The 20,817-nt window shown below is 38.0% G+C and overlaps 1 protein-coding gene and 1 long non-coding RNA gene across 22 annotated transcripts in view; one reads left to right on the forward strand and one right to left on the reverse strand.

Moving 5' to 3' along the window:
* LOC111253840 (uncharacterized) lies at positions 1–5,722 on the reverse strand. Of its 11 annotated transcripts, none has more exons than XR_015316394.1 (4): positions 5,626–5,722; positions 4,455–4,644; positions 3,707–4,067; positions 1–2,299 (listed from the first exon to the last, which is right to left on the reverse strand). It is a non-coding gene; the product is annotated as an uncharacterized LOC111253840 (long non-coding RNA). The 11 variants fall into 11 exon arrangements; XR_015316393.1 differs by lacking the exon at positions 5,626–5,722 and adding an exon at positions 5,247–5,365; XR_015316389.1 differs by lacking the exon at positions 5,626–5,722 and having other exon boundaries at positions 1–2,091; positions 2,239–2,299; positions 3,724–4,067; positions 4,455–4,593.
* The window catches only part of LOC111253839 (huntingtin-like), a 26,640-nt gene continuing 9,871 nt past the window's right edge, over positions 4,049–20,817 (forward strand). For 4 of the 11 annotated variants that reach the window (XR_015316386.1, XM_086974044.1, XM_086974046.1 and 1 more), the window contains exons 1-26: positions 5,615–5,740; positions 6,070–6,164; positions 6,601–6,681; positions 7,574–7,694; positions 8,058–8,197; positions 8,392–8,574; positions 8,999–9,157; positions 9,328–9,382; positions 9,673–9,826; positions 10,624–10,757; positions 10,956–11,142; positions 11,434–11,552; positions 11,985–12,086; positions 12,281–12,454; positions 12,617–12,781; positions 13,021–13,234; positions 14,583–14,728; positions 16,966–17,142; positions 17,295–17,471; positions 17,628–17,842; positions 18,149–18,326; positions 18,765–18,860; positions 19,155–19,461; positions 19,641–19,846; positions 20,090–20,199; positions 20,516–20,613. Coding sequence is in view for 10 of the 11 variants with exons in the window: in XM_086974044.1 (XP_086830170.1) it covers positions 5,699–5,740; positions 6,070–6,164; positions 6,601–6,681; positions 7,574–7,694; positions 8,058–8,197; positions 8,392–8,574; positions 8,999–9,157; positions 9,328–9,382; positions 9,673–9,826; positions 10,624–10,757; positions 10,956–11,142; positions 11,434–11,552; positions 11,985–12,086; positions 12,281–12,454; positions 12,617–12,781; positions 13,021–13,234; positions 14,583–14,728; positions 16,966–17,142; positions 17,295–17,471; positions 17,628–17,842; positions 18,149–18,326; positions 18,765–18,860; positions 19,155–19,461; positions 19,641–19,846; positions 20,090–20,199; positions 20,516–20,613 (3,835 nt within the window). In the remaining variant the exon portion in view is untranslated. The other 7 variants (XM_086974050.1, XM_022813929.2, XM_022813928.2 and 4 more) reach the window with 7 other exon arrangements.

The following is a 20,817-nucleotide window of genomic DNA, read 5'->3' on the forward strand; positions in this document are numbered from 1 at the left end:
TATCACTGGCTTAGTACTTTGACTAAATGTTTATTGGCAAATTTCATAGACAGGCAATTATTCCTCACTATAGTGAAGTTAATAGGATTAAAGCAAGTTAAATTACACAATGAAATTTCGGTTTGAGATAAAGATCAAGATCACAAGTCAACGCTGTTCGTAGCAGCAGACGCAAGGTAAGCACGCATTTGTTATAATATTTCAACCGATATTTCCGCTGCAGGTACGCCGTGCGTGGACAGTTAGAAAACATAACCAAGATATAAAATTTTTCATAAATCTATACGTTCCTACCCTTTAAATTTTTTCCAGTTTTCCGGTTGAACAATCACATTCATACACTTTTAATTTGACAATGCCCCGATGAAATATCCCCGTGGTAATGCGGTGGTAATGTGTTCCCTTGATAAACTTATAAACACGTGGTAATCTAGGTTCGCGTCCGGGAGTAGACGTACTTCGTTTCGTACTGAGAGCCAACCATTCGAAGTAATGCCCGATGGCTTGAGTACCGGACATAAAATTTGTCTTCTACTAGTTTCAACGTTCCTACGTATTATAAGTAGATCTAGAGTCGAAAGGCTCTTCAGGCTACTCAGCAAAAAACTATACGTCTCAATACGATTCGTAGTGCGTTGCAATGAGGGGAAGGCTACAATCCGTAACTTTATTCAGGTTTGAAAGTTTTCCATAGGCATGTTGCACCTATGTACAACCTAAATCTACACAATGGGACACACGATGGATAGATAGAAGAAATATACTATAAATTAATAAGTTATAAATAATAATAATAGATGATAAGCTCAAAACCGACTATACGTGTATACATATATGGAATGACGATGTACTAGTGCCGATACAAATGCTATTTACTCGATCAAGACCTTTCCCTTCCCTAGCGATACTAAACGAAATTATTAGGATTATTGATAGGGGCCGCGCCAAGCGTATTATTAGCCTATTCGAACCTCTGAACTCTATGTCTCAGATAGGTATTAGAATAAGAGTACAGAAAGCGATGTGATAACAAAGTTGTTTTACAATTATGTATTTCTGTTGCACTAATGATAGTTTGTTCCGCCAGTCAAAGCTTTTGAAGGAAACGTTTTTGTATTTATAAAAACAGTCACAGTTTGTTTTTTAATCTGAAAGTATCTCATTATCGAAGTCGACTTCGTGAGTGCTGTATCGAATTATGCCAAATTGACTGTCCTTGCCTAATTCCTGATTAACGTGATTTGACCATCATGGCATCAGGATGGCTTGAAGTATCAAACAAATCGGCTTATGAAGCAAAGGCGTTCAAATAGCAAAATCTATTAGACTTAATCTTGATGTTAATATTGCTCAGCTTTGTAACTTCCCTATTTAAGTATTCAGGTCCGACTTTATTTATCTAGCATTACCTTTATTATGCATCGAACTAAGGTCAAATCTTTTGTTTTAAACGTATGTTGTGTTTCGTTCATTCCGCTTATCTCTTGGTCTACTCAATCGAAAAATCCAGATCCCCACAACTTTCCACATAACCCATTACGACCTTTTTTTTCGGTTAGACAAATAATATTTTCGATAATGCTTTGGGCAAAACACGTTGGTTGCAACCTTAACATGCATCCTTGACAATACGCACCCAATCCTAACCCAAAAAAAATACCCGTTAGATATCTTAATTGACGCAAAACAAAACACTTTCCCATCTTATATCATCAGTTTGTTGGTTGCCGAAGTTTTACATGTGCATAACATTAGATAAGTTTTGTCACCTTACTTTAAATTATCCTACATCTCTGGAAAGTAGTACCGGCGGGAAAATGGCGGCAGAACATAATAATTTTCTTGAAACAACTCAGACGTGGTACGCATTGCGCATCTGTGTACATAGGTAAGTAGTACATCTTATATATATATATATATATATATATATATATATATATATATATATATATAACTGCAGAAAACTACCTACAGACAAATTACGAGACCTCGCCGGTTCGTTTGCGGTTAGCTTCTGTCGGTTAAATACTCATCGCACTCTACAGCTGCTTGTGGATATCCTCGAAGACGAACCTTGTCGTCGTTGAACACCTGTAAATCCATCGACTGCTTGAGCGCCTGTAAGATAACTTTTGATCTATCAGTAATTCGCTGCATTCGATGTGAGCCTGCAAGTAGACTTATCGGCACATAACCGTCTTCGTCCATTTTTGACCTCAAATAAGGATCTCTGCTTACATTTTCCTCGGCAAGAAACCCTTTAACCAGGTCGACAATGGCTCTGTTTAACTGAGACGTCCTACAATAATTCAATCCGTAACACAAACAAAGTCATTTAAAATTCCCATCAAAAGTGCGCGAAACCGGTTACTCATTTATATTTTTTTGGAACTTGACTTTGAATTGAAATACGAAATTGGGAGGGTGATTGGCTCATTTTTAGGATTTCTAATTTTGGTTGTTTTACCTTTATTATTTGAGAATTATTATCATCTTATTTATTAAATAAGATATATACTGACTATTTATTAGTGTTTTTGTTTTACTGATTTATTTTGGAGCTTGTCCTATTGAAGAACCTTGTGTTTTCTTTTTTTATATTTTATATATTTTTAATTCATCCTGTTATTTGTTAATTTTTTAAATTAAGTCAAAAGAGAAGAGTAAACTGAGGCAAATAATATAAAAAAAAGAATTTAGAGTGGGGAAATAACGTGTTCGGTTTCATAACCTTGTTTCGATTTTTTTTCTTTAGAAAAACGTCCAAATATAAAAAAGTTTCATTTTCGATAATTCTTATTTAAGGTTTAAACTTATGTTAGATTATTTCCAATAAATTGAGCCGTGTTATCGTACCAAATCGCCAATCGTATGCGGAAAGTTTCGGTATTATGATGATTTCCGAAGTATTTGAATATCACCAATGGGAACATTTGAATTAAAAAAGTTGTTTTCAAGAACACCAGCAAAAATAATGGCCTGTGTGTAAATATTCTTGGTAACTATTTCTTTGAAAAAAGTTTGTACATTTATCAGGTTCATAGACTTAAATGCAAGCATTCCGATTTGGGTTTAATTAGAATTTGAATTTGCTAGAGGAGCGATGTGCACTTTGTTTTATACAGAAATCCATAATTTTAATAACTGTAAACAGAATAAGCCACCACGCTGAGGCGTCTCTTATATAGAAAACGGACTAGTATATTTTGTTGTAAAAGAGAGAAATCGTCACTCTAGAAAGGTTTTCAATGATGCGCAATGTAGGCAAGACACCTCAGTGTTAGGGAGGTGTTAAGGATCCACTGTCTTGGCATTACAAGACTTTTACTTTTTTATTAGCTATCCAGAAGTATTATAGTATTCAGATTGATATAAATTGTTTTTGTGGCTAACGCTTGTCAAATAACCACTTACATTTCAGCCTATTCTGAGGCATAGCTATAACAACCAATATGTTTTCTACGTTTCGTACTTATTATATTATATTAGTGATTATTATTTTATTATATTAGTATAAGTTATTCTGCACCACTTCACGTGGCTGGCTACCAGCGCGAATCGCGTGCCTATGCCCGAATTCAAACCTAGACCACGACGCGCTTTTAAGTTTATTCAGCGCATATGTGCTATCACAGGGACATAACAAACGGCATAGATAGATAATGCTACATCACTTGTTAAATATAATTAGCGGTGCTCTCCTTACCATCTTGCCTGGAATACCTTTGTTGGTGTGTATTTAAAACGCACATATGAATTTAAGTGTTCAGATCTTTCGACACTGACTGGACGAAGCTCCAACTTTTTTCCACTTCGCTCTTTTCCTCTGTTATGCCTCCGTCTCACCTAACTTTTCTTGCTAGGTCTACCATAAACGATTCATCTGTTGCAGATCAGCTGGCGCTCGCAAAATCAAACTTGATGAGATAGCAGACGATCCTATTGGTGTGGCCCCAGTTTGCTTTATTGTCTGTATCTTGATGGTGTTGCTCGTGGGGAGAAATGAACGTCGACTGTGATTTTTTCGTTGATGGACACAGCGGCTCATCCAGCCGTGGAGCTGCTTCCTTCCGAACAATAGAAGCAGCTGTTAGATCTGTTATGCTGTAACTAACAGCAGCAGTACGAACTGGCTATAGATACGATGGGTGTCTGTGTGTTCCATACGTAGATGGTCCATTGACAGATACTCGGATCACTAATAATCTACGTGAATGACTCCCGATTATTTTAACACAGTTCGTTCTAAAGATTGTATTCAAACAATTCACAGCGACGGTCGAACAAGATTTCAATCCTATCATTCCAGATATGCACACAAATCAGTCGCGTGAGATGGGCACACACAATTGTGGAAGTGTCTTCAAAATGTGGTGACTTTATTTCAATATTATAACTAAACGAGGATATTTATCGATATTTGATGCTCGGCAAACGTACGCTGCATCACTTACCCAAAGGAAGTGGCAAGTGACTGTGTCTGATCCACTCCGGGTGGAGGCCGTAATTAGTATAGCTGGCACACAACTGGTTGCTTTATCAATCCTGTTAAAGTTCGATGAAGTAATACGATTCTGATCGGCGATATCGGGTTCGCGAGGTGCTCTCCTATCGTGCGTCAAGTCCGCATGGCTTAAAAAGAATCTGTTCAAGCTCGTCTAGTTAAGACTCTACCGACAAGATACCGTAGATGTATCCTGTAGTGGCATATGCTCACTTCATATCATTGGATTTCATTAAACTTTTTTTTCGGTTACTTTAATATTCTAATATCCTACATTTTGTTCAAACGTCATCTTTGGTTCCGCATTTTTGATGTGGTGCCGGGAGTCATCACTTTAAATAGTTATAAATCGCTGCAGGCAAAATCTATATATCTTCCCGGACATTAGCGTTCTAGTGACTCGCCATGTTTGCATATATTTTCCACCACTGTGCATTTTATTCTGAATAAATGCGAATTTATCAATATGTCAGTCTGTCCTTTCAATAAATTTCACCGGTGCCGTTTGTATTGAGGAAGAAAAAATATTGCGAACATACTCGCGAATGAAAAGGAGAATGTAAGCGGCATGCAAACAGACCGATAGATTACAATTGAAACTGTGAGGTCTGCAGTCTCATTTATCATAACAATGAATAAATAAAAAAAAAACAAGTGGATACAAAGTTTCAATACTCGTATAGCGGAAAAAAGTATAAGGGACCTCTCAGGGGTAGTTTTTTATAGATTTTTTTTAACTCACGTATGAAGTCACGATAATTTTATGCTTTTTCTTAATACCATATCGAGCTAATTCGAGCTAGTTCAGGAAACAAGTGACATCAATCGCAAACGCTCATAAATATATGCTACTCATATAACGGGAAGCGGACGTTGTCGATCCGACTAGTGCGATTTGCCGTTCCAGTGTAGATTCGACTACGTCCGCCTGTTAAATTTCCGGCGTTTTAAGTAGTGGGACATTACTTTACAACTGAATTCTGCTGGAAAAAACGTCTATTCATTATCTGTCTGTAACTAAAACAGCTTGTTAAAGTCCATAATAAATAACTATAATGAATATAGTTAACGCTACAGCATATCAAGTTATAGCTATACATGTTACAGTTTGTTGTTTTTACCAGAGTTGTTGATGGTGCTGAGCTATTGATGATTGCTACTAAAGACACGTTGCTTGTACTGTTAATATAACGAATGTGCAAGCAGGAGACTGAAAGCACTAGCCGATATGTTATGGTTGTAATACGTCTATCTTTTTTTAAGCTATCGTGATGTTGTATGTATCTTGAATTTATCTTAAGCCCAAATTTCAATGTTTCTGTTTTTAAACTCACACTATCTATGATGGTAATAAAATCAACAAAAATGGTAATATATCATCGTTACGATTAATTTTTGTTACAAAATGTGAGCATACACCTACGGAGCCTTGAGTCTGGGCAAACTTGTAAAGTTACAGTCTTTCGTTTTTTTATAAGTATTACGTACTAGTCGACGACACATAGCGAAGCTCAACAGATGTCGTGTATTGAAAGCTGACATTTAAAATACCTTGTTTGTCCTAGGTCAAAATGATGTCTTCAAAATCATTAACTATGGACCGGCTGCTGAAAAGCATCGAAGCGATTAAGGCCACTTCCAGACCACATGATTGCGAGAAGTACATTTAATTGTTATGTAGAAACATTACATAGCTTCAGTTTAAAATTAGTTCGTTCTTTGGGATTGATCCTCTCATGATTTTATGTCTTGTTTTGATATATTTTTAACAAGCTTGATAATAGCTCGGACTGACTAAGAACATTCTGTTAAAGGCATAACATTTTAATTTCTTAAGTAATATAAATAATGTCTGTCTAGATGTCTAACTAGATTGTCAAGAGGTATCACGCTAGCAGCGTACTGCATATACTATACATAGCTTAATTACTACTTGCCGACATTTGGTGTATCGTCTATATTTCATCATTTATATATATATTAGCTATATAAATTAACGAAGAAATATAAAGTATAATTGAGTTTCCAAATGAATATATGAGACAAAAGGGTAGATTCGATTCGTTTGTAACGTTATGCCTTGACTGTTTTTTTAGGGGCCAAACTGAGTTGAATAGAACTGAACTTTTCGGTCATTGCTGCTACCTCGCGGACTCCATCTGCACCGAGCAAACTAAGTAAGTCTCTATTTTTACAAAATGCATACATGTTTTATCATTTTAATATTAGTTTGTTTTAAATAATGTTTAGGTCCTTGGATCAATTCATCAGTTCATGGAAATGCAATCAATAATGCAGTCTTTCTACTGATATAATTCAAACAGTATTACTTCGTCTCCCGGTCGGACCTCGCACACTTTTTAAGGATACTTTTTTGGACCTAGTTGACGTTTAACGTTCCCGCCTTCTCGATCGGCGGCTCTTTTCAAAATGTTCTCCAAAGGCTTTAGCGATAGAGAAGTGTCGAATGTTATAACTGCTAGCAATAATGATAGATATTTTCCAATTATGCCATTTAGTATATACAAAGGCTGAATTTTTTAGCACTTACTTCAGCCAGTTTGTTTGTTGTTTTTTTAAATCATTACATGAGGATCAGCATATTTTTTCCACTTTGTATCCGTCCAGTTGATTGACGGTTGATAATTTTTTTCTTAAGTTTTGCATTTTAGTAAGCAAGTGTTATATGCATTGATGTCTTATTCGATAGAGTTTTTTGGTTTATATGTATATATATATATAGTTTAACAATTTAATGTTGGAGTACAGAACATTATAGCTGTCACTGGCAATTTCAGTCTTTCGACGATACAATTATCTTGTTGTTGAATGAAATACAGGCCTCTATAACGCGTCACACGTTTAGCGCCACTAAAGCCAAACTGTATTTTCTTATGGTAGCCTTGATGGTTGCATTTTGTATTGACCTGCTTGCTTTGTCGGAAATAGAAAACGATTCAGATACGTATCAGTGATGCACTTCGGCTTGAATTAGTTTTAGTCAGAATGTTTTACGAGATCTAAATATGACACATTGTTATGTTTTCTATTGACCTGATAATTTGTCAGGGGTTTGACGGACTTCGGTAAACTGCTAAGTTCCGTGTTCGAGTGCTTCTTCATTGTAAGCGCCAACCCAAATCAAAATGCTCGCCTCGTTGCGGCCGAATGCCTCTCGTTAACCATCCAGGTAATCCATTATGACCATTACAAAACTCATGGTAAAACACAACGTAACCGCTTGCAATTATATTCATAGTAAAAGCGTCAAAGGTTATAGTCATATGTAACGTGGTCTCTCGTTTGGGCGGTTATGAGCGTACCTTACGAAGGTAGTCGAGTTTTAATAACCATAGTTATGAACAAAATGCTTTTTAGTTTATGTCTTGAAAGGCGTATATGATAGATTGTTGTAAATTGAGATTGTTAATTAATGAAAAAATCGTTTAAACGGCTGAAAACTGAATCGGTAGTGAATTGAGATGGAATACCGCTCGGTTATTTTCGATCACATTTCAAGTTCCCATTATCTATAATGTGAATTTATTTTTAGCGTCTCGTTGAAAGTCATCTATCGCGAGTTCAAGCGGAGTTGTACAAGGAAATTAAGAGGAGCGAGGACAAACGTCGACTTGCATTGGCTTTAACAAAATTCGCCCAATTGGCGCCGTTAATTAAGCATGCAAAACGAAGGTGAATATCAGAATTAGATAACTTTCCTTCGTTTATTCGAGCTCAGAGACAATAAATTTCATTGCGTTAGCATATGTCGGATCAAGTGATTTTTTAATTCATTCTAATAGTCCATGGATGGCGTTTATCGGCGAGTATGTATGTAATTAAATCTAGTGTATCATAAGTTCTCATGATAAATACGTGCGTTTCAGGCCGTATTGCGTTAATCTTGTTCCATGTATTTTAAAAATGCTCCAGCGGAAAGATCAGTTTCTTCAGGACGAAGCGGTCGCTAATGCCCTAGAGGAGATTCTTACAGTTTTGGGCCCATACACAAGCCATGAGGATGTCACACAGCTGATCGCTGCCTGTATTACTGTCCTCACCTCAACAGTGTAACTACCCTAATATATTTTTTTATGATCATTATTATTATTAGTAGGCTTCTTAGGAAGCTTGGTCACTCAAGGCAACTGCTAACTTCATGACGAATAAAGGTGATAATAAACTGATTTCTAAGTAAGTCGCAGCTGCACTGCGCATCTTACATCGATGAGGAGGGGGTGATGATTGACAAAACGTTAGAAAAACGAGATTGGGACTATATTGTGCTTAGCGAAACTAGACTCAATTCTCGTTCTGTTGGATATGCTTGAATTGAGCGAAACTACGAACATAACTGCTTACTGGCCGTTTTCAAAGAATAAAAAATAAATTAACGGCATAATAGTTTTTCAGCGTTTGGCCCCATGTGGTCATGCAATCGTTCCTAAATTTTCTCTGCGCCGACAAACATTTTTAACTTCAATGCCCTTGTAGCGAACCATCCTTAATCCGAGTCGCATCGCGCATCCTGGTTTGTCTTGCTGTTCAATGCCGTAAAAGCCTCAGCAATTGCGAGTTTCTCCGAACCACTCTCGTAGGACATCTTCACCGAAATGAAGAACAAACATTACCCGCTGCCCTAGTTTGTCTCCGGTAAGCCAGGTCTTAACCTGATCTAGTTAAGGTTGAATAACAACTTTGCTAAACTTATAATTCAGACTAATCCTAGCAATCGTTATTTCCTTTGAAACCATGCTTTTCAAGTTTTAAGTATGTTGATTTGTATTCTCCTGTCGTCTGCGAATGACGTTCAATTGTTTCAGCTATTTAACAAAAGAATACGAGGCTGTGGGAATGGAAGAATCAGCTGTGGAGGAGGTGAGTCTCGACTGTCTTTTTCTAAATAAGGCACCTAGGTCTAGAGAGAAAAAGGCTGTGAGAAATGTATTCAAGCTTTGCCAAATATTTAAGGTGGAACCCTATAGTCTACACTAAACCCATATGAGGAAAGTTACTCGATATTGCGTAAAAAATCTTAATGCGGTCATAGTGACGCAATTAAGTTGTTGGAGATAAGCTAAGCAGATACAAAACGATTCGTCTCTTGTACTGCCTAAATTGAATAGGTCGGAATCTTGTTCATTTATGATGTTCGCTGTAATTTTCAGGCATTTTTTGCTGTGCTGCATTGCACGGCTATTATTGAGGGCAGCTCATTGAGTTGCCCCGCTTTAGAATGTCTACGAGAGATCATTTCGCGGTGCCCGGCATTGCTCAAAAGGCCCTTAAATCGAACGATTGCCATTAAAAAAAATAGCTCCGGTAAGGACGAGTGTTATTAAACATATTTCAGAACGTTTCATCTTTTTGTTTTGAATATTAGTCACCATACGCTAATTTCTAGCTATAATATATTCGTTGTATCTGCCACTTAATGAAACCAAGTGAAAGCGTTAATATTTGTTTTCGGTGGTATGCATACGATAAGCTGTGCATAAATAGGCATCTGCTCCTATTATTACGTTCATTGCTCTCTCGGGTATTATTCTAGATATTTTCAACTGTCAGGCGAGGCTATTGCAGTTATTCCGCTATTTCTTTGTAATTACTAGACCACACTTTGGCAGTTCTTTCAATATACCGCGTTTGTAAAAGTTGGTAGAATCTAAAAAAATCTATTCAAACGTCAAATGCGTTTGATATTGTAAACGAAACTGCCTCAACACGAAATTTTTTTGCTTTGCTTAGACAGAAAGGCTCTTGTCAACGAAGCTAGTTTAACTCGCTGCTCTAAATAATTATCACTTGTGCTAAAGGAAAAGGTTAAAGCTAAATTTAGAACAGATTGCCTCATAATTTAATGTAAAATGAGAGGTGAATCATTCCCAGCTGACCATTAATTATGATATGAGAAAAACGCTATAAGTGTAAAGTCTGTTACGAAATGCGTGGTCGGTTTTTCCCAACTATCTATGGGCACAAGTTGAAACCAAAGGAAATAAGTTTAGGTGTCGCGCATGTCCTAAAACATTATTTTTATAAAGCGATCTGTTCGCTCAGGGTTTGCCTAAATCTCGTGAAAAATAACAAGGAAATTGTTGCCTTTGTTTCGTTTTCAGAATCTAGGATATGTAATTGTAACTCGGATTGTCCTTTAATTACTTTAAAGGACGAACTTGGTGACCTACCCGCTTCACATTTTATTGCCACGTTACTGGTCAATAAATACGTCGGAGAACGTTCTAACAGCAAAGTCAGTTGCGACATTTTTTAACGTTGACTTGCACATAACAAAAAGTTACAATTACCAAAATCGATTAGCAGTTAGGGCTATAAGGGGTTTTCTGCTAGGCAACAGGGCAACAAGGTTTACGATTCAATAAGCGTCCTAAGCATTGTGAAACTGTGGTTAGCATTGAATCAATACGAAATACAATTCTATTTTTGGCAGTATCAGGTGAGTCAATTTTCGCTAGCTCTGAACTGTGTCGTACGATGTTTGTCCGCTGAACCGACTGTTCTTTCCCGTCTGGGCCCCGTACTGGAAAGTGCTTTTGCCGAACAATCGGATGATCCTCATTTGGTGTCTAACGTGCTTCACCTGATTGCGGTGACCGCAAATGTCTGGAACGCGCAAGGTGAATTACAATTTCCTTATGTTATAGTTTTTACATTTTTTGAAAATAGACAGTAAAAATGGAACACTCACAATAATTTCGCTATAACAGGTCTTCTCATATCAAAACCAGTTTCTGATTTGACAGAGCGTTTTAATAGGTTTTGATTTGCGTTTTCGGTCGAGCCTGATCCTCTTATGGCAAAACGGCGGTAAATAAAAAAAACTATATTTTTCTCCCATTAGGTCTTATTGCTGTTTTAAGCGAGGTGGGTTAAACTCATTAACATGCAAGAACTTGATATGCTTACAGTGTTGTGTCTTTACTTAGGCGAGCCTCGATCAAACGTTGACAGAGCACTTTCATCGATACTCGGCCGTCTAGAAGATAAAGATCCTTTGTGCCAAAAAGCTGCTCTAGATGCGATAAAGGTATAGCATGTTGAAATGATGACGGGTCCTATATTGGATCAGCTCGATAATCCATATGATAAATAACAAATACATTATAAAAAAAAAAACAACCAGTAACGGTATATTGAAAATTCTAATTAAAAACATCCGTTTTTAATCATACACCAGTCATACACAACTATGCATTACTAAAAAGGTATAATATATATGGCTTAGTGTCAATTAAGATTTTAAATGTTCTTTTAACATCTCTTCACCTTTGAAGCTATTTGGTACTATTTTTCGTTAAAGCTCAAAATCACCTAATGGTTTTTATTCGATATGTACTGCAGACGTCAGAGTTATTTAAATTTAACAGGAAAAAACTATTCTATGCAAAATCATGAATTGAGAATTGTGTGCTGATATCAGTTATACTTAACCTATGGTTTGTATGTGTGCTCTGGGCAGGTATTCATTCATTCGTACCTGAAGACAGCAAGTGATAAAGAAGTCCTTGGTTTGGTAGATGCGTTATATCGGCTCAGGACGTCAACATATTTCCTTCTACGAGTTAGTAACATCTTCTCGCAAGCTACTTCCCACGATAATTTACTTGGACGTAACCCTGTTTCTGATTTCTAGCTGTTTTAGATTATCGGGTGTCGTCCGGTTCACAATTTAGCAAAAGACATCGATAATACAAACATAATCTGGTTCGGTAGCAGACATAGTTGTGTGTATAACTAGACTAACCGTATCGTCAGGTGACCCTATGCGAAGTCATTGCCGAAGTTCCATTTGTATATCTTCGTCTGGCGCGTCGCGTCCAGCAACGCCTGATCGGTGATGTCCTTCTGTCGAGCGAATTTATTGGTTCGGAGGACCAGCGTGTTCGTCAAGCAGTGGCTAAGGCCATCTGTTCCTGTGTGGCTACGATGGTACGGGAGGGTACTCATTTTGGTACAGCACTAATTTATGCGGTTTGAAATCAGTACTTAATGGCGTGTCTATAATGAGGCTTTATCATTGTTGTTATTACTATAATGTATATAGTATCATACTATCTATAAACAATTTTTTGCCATTTATTCTTTTTTTAGAACAACACGTCTAGCCGCGTAACTCTTTGCCTCGCCCAATATTCAAAAATTGGTCGACATGTTGAGAACACTATGGGTCGAAACAGGCTTTTACAACAGAACATTAGTTGGACGATAAGCAAACTTGCGCAACTGGTCATGCTTTCTGAGGATAAGTATCTTTTGGTGAGTGCAATGATTTTATCGACCGGATATAAACCAAGTAGAACTCTAAGGTTTGAAGTAGGGTATTCTACTGGTGTCTCTCGATTTTCTCGAGCTTAGAAAAATTCTTGATTGGAATTCTATTTAATGTGTTTTCGATAATTATAAGACACAGTTCCGATTTGAACACAGCCAATGTCATCGAATAGCTTATTCTTTTACGGACTGCCATATCGGATCTTGTGTTTTGTTCTGAATAGGACGGTGTCCTGGTAGCACTGCACTCGATTCTTGAGGCGTACCCTGCCACGGAATTCGATTACCCATTGGGTGTAGGATTTGTTGGTCATTTAAATCATCTAATGACCTGTTCGAGTCTAATGCATGACACGAGTTTGCATTCACTGATGCTTGACATTACGAGTCGACTTATTGTTGCGTACGGGAGAGACTACGCTAAACAAAATGCAAGCGGTAAGAAAATATTTTTACGTAGATGTATATCATATCATGTGGGTAAGCTGTGCATAGTGGAAAAGCTAATTACTGTATTGATAACCGAAGTCAGCGGTGTGTTCGGACATAACAGGTGTGAACCGTTATTAAAGGAAAAAAGGGTCAGCCTGATCATCAAACTGAGTGAGCCCGTAGCTCAAACTGCTTAAATGATGCTCAATACTGATTTTATTTAATTCCTATATTAAATGACAAATCGAATTTTTGTTAGTTCTAATTTGCTGCACTCGTTCGCACATGGACAGCTTCGTGGTATATTTAGATAAAACCTATAAACCAAGCCTAATTTCTATATTAATACACCTGTATGTGACATCTTCATGCTATATAAAGGGTTCGGCAAAGACTGCAGCCATGAGGCTAAGATTTCCTTTTTGCGATAAATAAGCAGTTATGGGCAACACTTTATTCAGACAGTGTGGTGAGACTACGCTGGTTTGCCTCGAGTTTGAGCGAACTGTTTTTTAGTGTCGGAAAAACGTTTTTCCGCGTAAATTTTACATTCTTTGGGTGTGTATAAACAACTTCCTGTGTGAAATATCATTGCGTCGCAATAGATTGTGGAAGTGTACACATTTCTTTGAGGTGATTCTCTTGTAAAACGTTCTCTCTGCGAGTTTAATACATGGATGTCTACTGTAGTAGATGCATCTAAGATTTTTAGATTATATAATATTAAGACAGTCGTTTAACAAGTCTAACAGTATTTATATAAGCCTTTATAAGCGAGCTAAGAGTAGCACAAACGAAAATAGCTTGTTGAGTTGTTTATGTAACTTTGAGAAAAATAGAAATGGGTCTGAAATCCAATTTAACGGTTTCCTATGAGTAGATTGTTTAGCGAGTTGTAGTATGGTTTCAGGGTAGTGTTATGAGGTTGACATGAGAACCAAAATTAAATGAACGTTTTTAAAGGAAATACCCACCACTCTTATGATAATTTCACACTACACCCTGTTGCATGGGAGAATTACAAATTGGCTTATAATAAAAAAATAAAATTCGTTGCTTAAACCCGGCTACAGCAGGAACTATGAAGTGGCAAATCAGTCGCTGTTGTGTTCGTTCCTTTCAAAGTACTTGCATTATTGCCAAATTTTTTATAATATTCGTATTGTCTGGCGATTATCGAATGATTCCTAAATATACTACCAAATTCTGAGAGCCTTCTGATTACTAAAACCGATACAGGACTGGTGCACATTCGTCCTAGAATTTGATAACCTATTAAAGTAGGCAGGAAACGTCAATGCTTAAATACGTTGAGTAATATGTAGATAGTATGCTCTAAACATTTGATCTTCAGGCACTACTAGTGGAGATTCATGGGCATTGCTGGTTGGTGCCGATCAGCTTAAGGCTGAGTTGTCTCTCTCTCTTGACCATGTACTTCGGGTGATAGCGATTCACGCTGAGGTAGCCGAGAAACCGATTAGTATGATGCAAAGATGGGTAAGCTACAGAAAGATAATTATTGTATGTGTGAAACATCAGCATACTAAATGTGCGACGTAGAGTTCACCAAAAGTGTGATCCAGTCAGCAAAAAAATATACGTGTCTTGAACTTAAAAAATTAAACATTTTTATACTCCGTTTTTAAGACTGTATCGAAACGAGAATAGATATATGAACTAACTTTTTGCGTGTGCTAGAAGCGTCATTCACCGGCCACGTTTATCCAATAAAACTACCATAAATTACGATACCAGCTTCAGTTAGGGAACTAGGCCACTAACTAACAGTTTTCAATACATTTCTTTTTTAATCTGCAAATAACTTTTCAATACCAACCGTGCGTCGAACGATATTGATAGGTGTAGACTCGCTATAGCGTCGCTCAAATACCCCACACACACAACAATTTTAACGGAATTAAATTTTGAGCCGATTGAAGGTCAAACGTCACAACAATTCAAGCACTTCAAGTGGCCAAAAAGTTAAAAAAATGCAAAAGTTCTAAAAAAGCAAACTTGTTTGGACGACCTAATATGCAATTGATATTCTTAAGCCTAAAAAGGCTGTTAATTTCTATAGCCAAGCTCTATTGCTAACGTAAACCGTCAATTTCAGGCAAAAAAATAAGTTTGAGTCTTGGCGGGAGTTCTTCTACCGTACAAGGATTAGATAACACCTGGTCCATCCTTACATGTTGAAAACAACGCATTCTTATTTCCCATAACGAGTCTGCTATTTTTTCCAGAAAGGTTTGGATACCAGGAGTAACGGGGGAAGACATACCCATTACGACAAATATTTCGCTGAAGTTTTCGCTCAATTTAAATGCATCATATATATATATATATAAAAGAACAAATAGCCGCTAGCTCATACGTAACAAAAGTGTAAGAGCCCTAGTCTCTTATCGATATGTTGTTCGCTTCTGACTAGGAGCCTAGTTTTTCACTCGGTCACTGCTATCAGCCGTTCTACGCAGCCTTTGCGTGCATTCCTTGCGGCTGTGCTTTTGGCAGTGGTGAACAGTATATTCGTCCAGTAACGCGTCTCGACGTGCCGTTGTGCCGAGGTGTGTAGCGACGTTGCATCATTGCCACAGTTTTTCGACGCTCCAGGCGTCCTCGCAATTACGTTGATCTTCGTAACAAATGCGCAGTATTTTTCTTCGCGGATCCTTTAAGACGATTTCAGGGCTGCTTGTACCTCATAGCCCACACGTTTGGTCTTCGACATCGGTTACGTCCCTTTACTTCGGCATTAGTCTTTCGGGAGCGGCCGAGGCATCTCGCGTTTGTTCTTTGCTATAGCTCCAGCGTTGGCCGGTTTTCTCGAGGCCGTTGTGCAGAGATTGACAACGTAGCGTATAGGGATTGCTATACCTTAACCACGCCAAAACTAACAGCTGTTTTATTTATGTTTTAGTTAAATTTTCGGCTGTAACAAATATATACATATATGTAGAATGAAGCACTCATATTCAGATATACTTAGACGCACTGTTTGCGCCTCGTATACGACACGTGAACAGGCGTTCACCTGCTATTACTGTTGGTGCAAACAGAGTTCTTTCTGAAATAAAACAAGAATCCATTACGGCGAAAAACCGAGGAATTTGAGTAAAGATCATCTATCATACAATTTTTCTGCGCTGGATTAACCCCCATTAAAAGGAGAAACGTTATCTTTTATTTGAAATCGATGATTTACGTTATTGCTAGTTTTCATGTGGTCTCCAAAAAATGACCTTTATGAAGCAAAGGAGACGATTCTCAATAGATTTTAAATTGAAAAATGGCTCTGGAGGTCATTATTATTGACTCACTAAATTTTTAGTAGAGAAATCGATGGACTTCTTAGAGAGGGAATGATCAATTGTCAATTAGGTCGCTTAGATATTCGTCCGCGGTTATTCTTGCTGAAATTTTTAAACCGCTTTCAACTGTTGCATGGGTTCTATAGGAAGGTTATTTGCATGTTGAAAAAAATATTCTAGTTAGTGGCTTAGACCCCTTAACTAAAGCTGTAGTTGTACTAGGTAGTAGATATGTTAAATAAGCATGGAAAAAAATTCGTTTAAATGTTTGTTTTCGTGTAGATATAATGTTAATTCAAGCCGAAGTCCAGATTTGGATGCCTCCGCCGCACATAAATATTTCCTCTACATTTGCATTCTCTTTAAGTACTACCCACAGAATCGTTTTAATCCACCGCTTGCGTTTTTCTTTCTGGCTAGGTACCAAAACCAGCAGACAAGCCGCTTCTGCTGAATTTAGAACGTGAAGATAGTGATCTTTTACGGGTGAATCGGGAGACAGAACAGACGGTAGACGGATTCGTTCTGACTCGTGAAATGCACTATGGAAAACTGCAGGAAGGCATCACTGCTGCATTTAAGGCGGCGTCGCTTAATGTACATTAATGTTTGACTACTTTGTTATATTCAACTGCATCGATATGTTAATATTTTGGCGAAAAATTGTACCGTAATTCACATTGCCGTTCGGGTGAACTTTAGGGCAACAACATTTTAATTAAATCATTCGTATCTTCGCTATTTTGCAGACGAGTTTATCTTCAAGTGCACCATCTCCACTATTACTCGCTAGCCTTTCTGCGATCGATAATTTACTATCACTATGCCTAATGCAGGACTTTACGACGCACATTCAGCCTTTGATCGGAAACCTGCATACGTTGTTCGCTCTTGCACCGGTTGCTGTCATTCGAACTACCACAGAAGTGAGTGAAATCAACAGTTTCGTTTTTAGTAGCTTTTATCGGATCCTGCCCTTGGTCATTGGATCTCAATTGTACGATCTCGAAAAGTTCGACTTTTTGGGAAGAGTATGAAGCGGTCAAATGTCAATTTAACAAATCTGACTGTTTTGTTATCAGGTATTAAGGACGCTGTTTGCGACCAACTATGCAGGAATGCATTCGCGTACGGAATATGACAGAGGCCGATCGCCAAATCAGCTCGAACAGCGGAGATGCGATGAATCTCGAGATCTCTATAGCGTCTTAATTGATGAGCCGTATCTTCAATTCACGAAACGAATTAACTGCCATCCACCTCTTATCAGTGAACAGCTACTTCGAAATAACAAATGGTCTATTTTGTCCCATTAATTAATATGTTCTACAAATAGCAAATATTCACCTAAAATTGAAACAGTTAATGTAATGTTAAAGTTACTCCTTGCTTATTTCATTGTCTAGGTGTTCTGGATCATAAAAAAGTTTCTCATGCATGCATGCATGCATGCATGCATGCATGCATGCATTTCCTTACTGCGATTTAGAATATTTGATAGTTTTTTTGGAAGAAGAAAATTGATGATGTGTTAGAAGGCTATTTTTTTTTAAGATGTGTGACTAGTGATTTAGGGAATGTATGTTGATCTGGAACGTTTCAGGTATGAGACTTCGTGGGGCTCAACAGTGGTGCGTCCTGCAACGAATGTCAAATCCGCGTTGACACCACATATTCGCATGTTCGAGCCGGTTGCCCAGCAGGCACTCAAATTTTACGTTTTACTAGTTTCGCCCGAACTACAAGAAGTCGTTCTGCAGATGCTTATTGAGCTGGTTAAGGTGAGCACAATCTACAGTACGTTAGTGTGTTTATTCAATAGCTGATAAATGCTGTAAGCAACACAAGCATCGGTGGCCGAAGAAAAACAGGCAGACAAAATGTGTCCTTTACAAAACGATACGCTTGCTCACTTTTTGGGAATGGGTCGCGTACAGGGTATTAACTACAGGTAAGGCATAACGATCTGCCATTTCTTTTTTTCGAAAAATCCATGTCATAATGAAGTTTCGCCAGCACAAGTTTCTCTAGTTGAAAATCACTTCTACGTGGTTAGGCTTTGAAGAGATATCTTCTCTTTTGTGAGCACCAAATATGCATTTCTACAATAATGTTTCTATGATAGAGTGCTTCTATGAACGAGTGCGATGTATGCACTCCTAAAACGATTACAAGTCATTGAAGCACGCGTACTATCGAACCATATTTTGATCACGCAGGGCGTTGGCTCAAGACAAACGTCGGAATACTATGACCTTCCACCCTCGATACAAATGTTTCTGGCAGAATATACAAGGATGACCAAGCAGGGCTTTGTACGTATGTTTGGAATTACCTCTGTGTGAAAATGAAGAACACTGAATCATCTGTGAGTGTACGTGCATGCATGTGGTACAATGCCAATGCAGTTCTTTGATTTCTTGGGACAACACTTGGTTAAATTTAATTTACTACAGAAATGAGCCGTGCTTTCAAAGGTGCTCCATTCGACCCACTTAGTCTCGATAATTGGCCTCCGTTGCTGCAGTCGAGTAACATGTCGGTGAGGACAAACAATCATGTATTCTTTCAAACAAACTATCGGTGTCATAACGAAAACAAACTTTCAGGGCCGCATTAACTATACCCTGCTTGATGCTCATCAAAAATTTCTGAAGTACGTTATCGAACAATTGGAGCTGCTGTTTGATCAAGGAATTCCGTCACCTGTGATGACGTTCGAAAAGCTACTACCGAAACTGATGGAATTTTTGCTTCTATTGGCCAAAGAAAAGTACTCGTCAAAGCTGGTCGTTTCAGTTCCAAAGATCTTAAAAATATGCGAGCGCTTACTCGAGCCCGGATCATCTCTTACCGGTCGAGCATTGCCCCTGGTAGAGCCTCTGGTCAAGGATTTGTTTGCGATCTCCGCTGAGGGTGAGTCGTAAACCGTTGTTCACTGAAAACGTTATTCGAAACAGTATTCGGTAACGAGTTACTAGTAACGGTTCCACCACTATGATCAAATCGTCCGACATGGTCACGGCATACAGAATATAATTACTATGCAATACCGAACGAAACTTACGTTAGCAGCTTTTTTCTATTCCATCTAGATGCGGAAAGTAACAGAGCTGCTGTGCTACGCTTGGTGGAACGACACGCTGATTCAGTGGCCTGCCTTCGTCTGCTCAGTCGAGTCATTCAGAGCTACGAACTGGCAGAGGATCGGTGGAGGAAGATTTCTCGTGAGGTGGCGGACATGGTGCTGATTAGGTTCTCCCGGGGAGAAATACCTATTCACTCTATAGAAGACCACTCGGTCAGTAATTTTCCCAATAGCTATACGAAGCATGCAATAATCTTTGGTCAGCTTTACATTTAGATCATTAGGAGAAATGAGGTTGTTTCAAGATACTACAATCAGACCGCAAATTGTAGGCTTGCTCTATCGTATCGCAGGTGAACACCTATCCAGTAGTTGTCTTGCTATACTGCAATTTCGCTCTGACTTGTTGTGTCTTACTAACAGCCTTTCCTCTACTGATTGGCATCTACTGATTAGGTTTTGGAAGATCTATTCTGCGCGATGCCGTCATCGGTCTTTAGGCCCGTGGATCTCATTTTAAAAGCACTTTTTGTAACGGGCAGACATTCTAATACTCACCTGCTAAGGTATGTACCAAGTCAGTAATACCGCATTTGTTACACTGTGTTTATTCCATAATATTTTATTTACATCGAGGTGTTTCGTCACCTTTCGGAACTGAACTGTTATTATAGAAGCAGCATTTCTATACATATGTTTGGGAGAAATGAATTTTGTGCTAAAAACTATAATAACTTTCCATGTTGACTCAGAGGCAAATCGATGCTCGTCCTCACAGTGAAAGTTGGGTTTAGAAATTACGTCGAAACGATTTAACGTCTTCTTTCTTAAATTTATTTATCTCGATGAAGTACGACAAGTATGACTTAATGATTTTTACAGTTATTTGTCACTGTTACTCGTTGTTTGGCGTCTTCTTATGACCCATTCCGAAGAGGATATTGTCCTTGACCGTCTTCAGGATTTCCGCGATGACCTAGGTAAGGTATTAAAGAAAAAACGATCTCACTTTATAACCAATGATGAATTCAAAGTTAGTAGCGAATAAAAGAATAGTAACTAATTTCTTTTTCCTTCCTGGAAAGCCACTCTTTTACAAATATCCCTCAGGACTGCAGCTGCACTTTATTTGCATTAATAATCGGTTACGCGGAATCACCCAGTTAACAAATGAGCAAACCGTA

Source organism: Varroa destructor, unplaced genomic scaffold (genome assembly GCF_002443255.2).
Source record: "Varroa destructor unplaced genomic scaffold, Vdes_3.0 BEIS01000007.1, whole genome shotgun sequence".
NCBI classification, from domain to species: Eukaryota; Metazoa; Arthropoda; class Arachnida; order Mesostigmata; family Varroidae; genus Varroa; species Varroa destructor.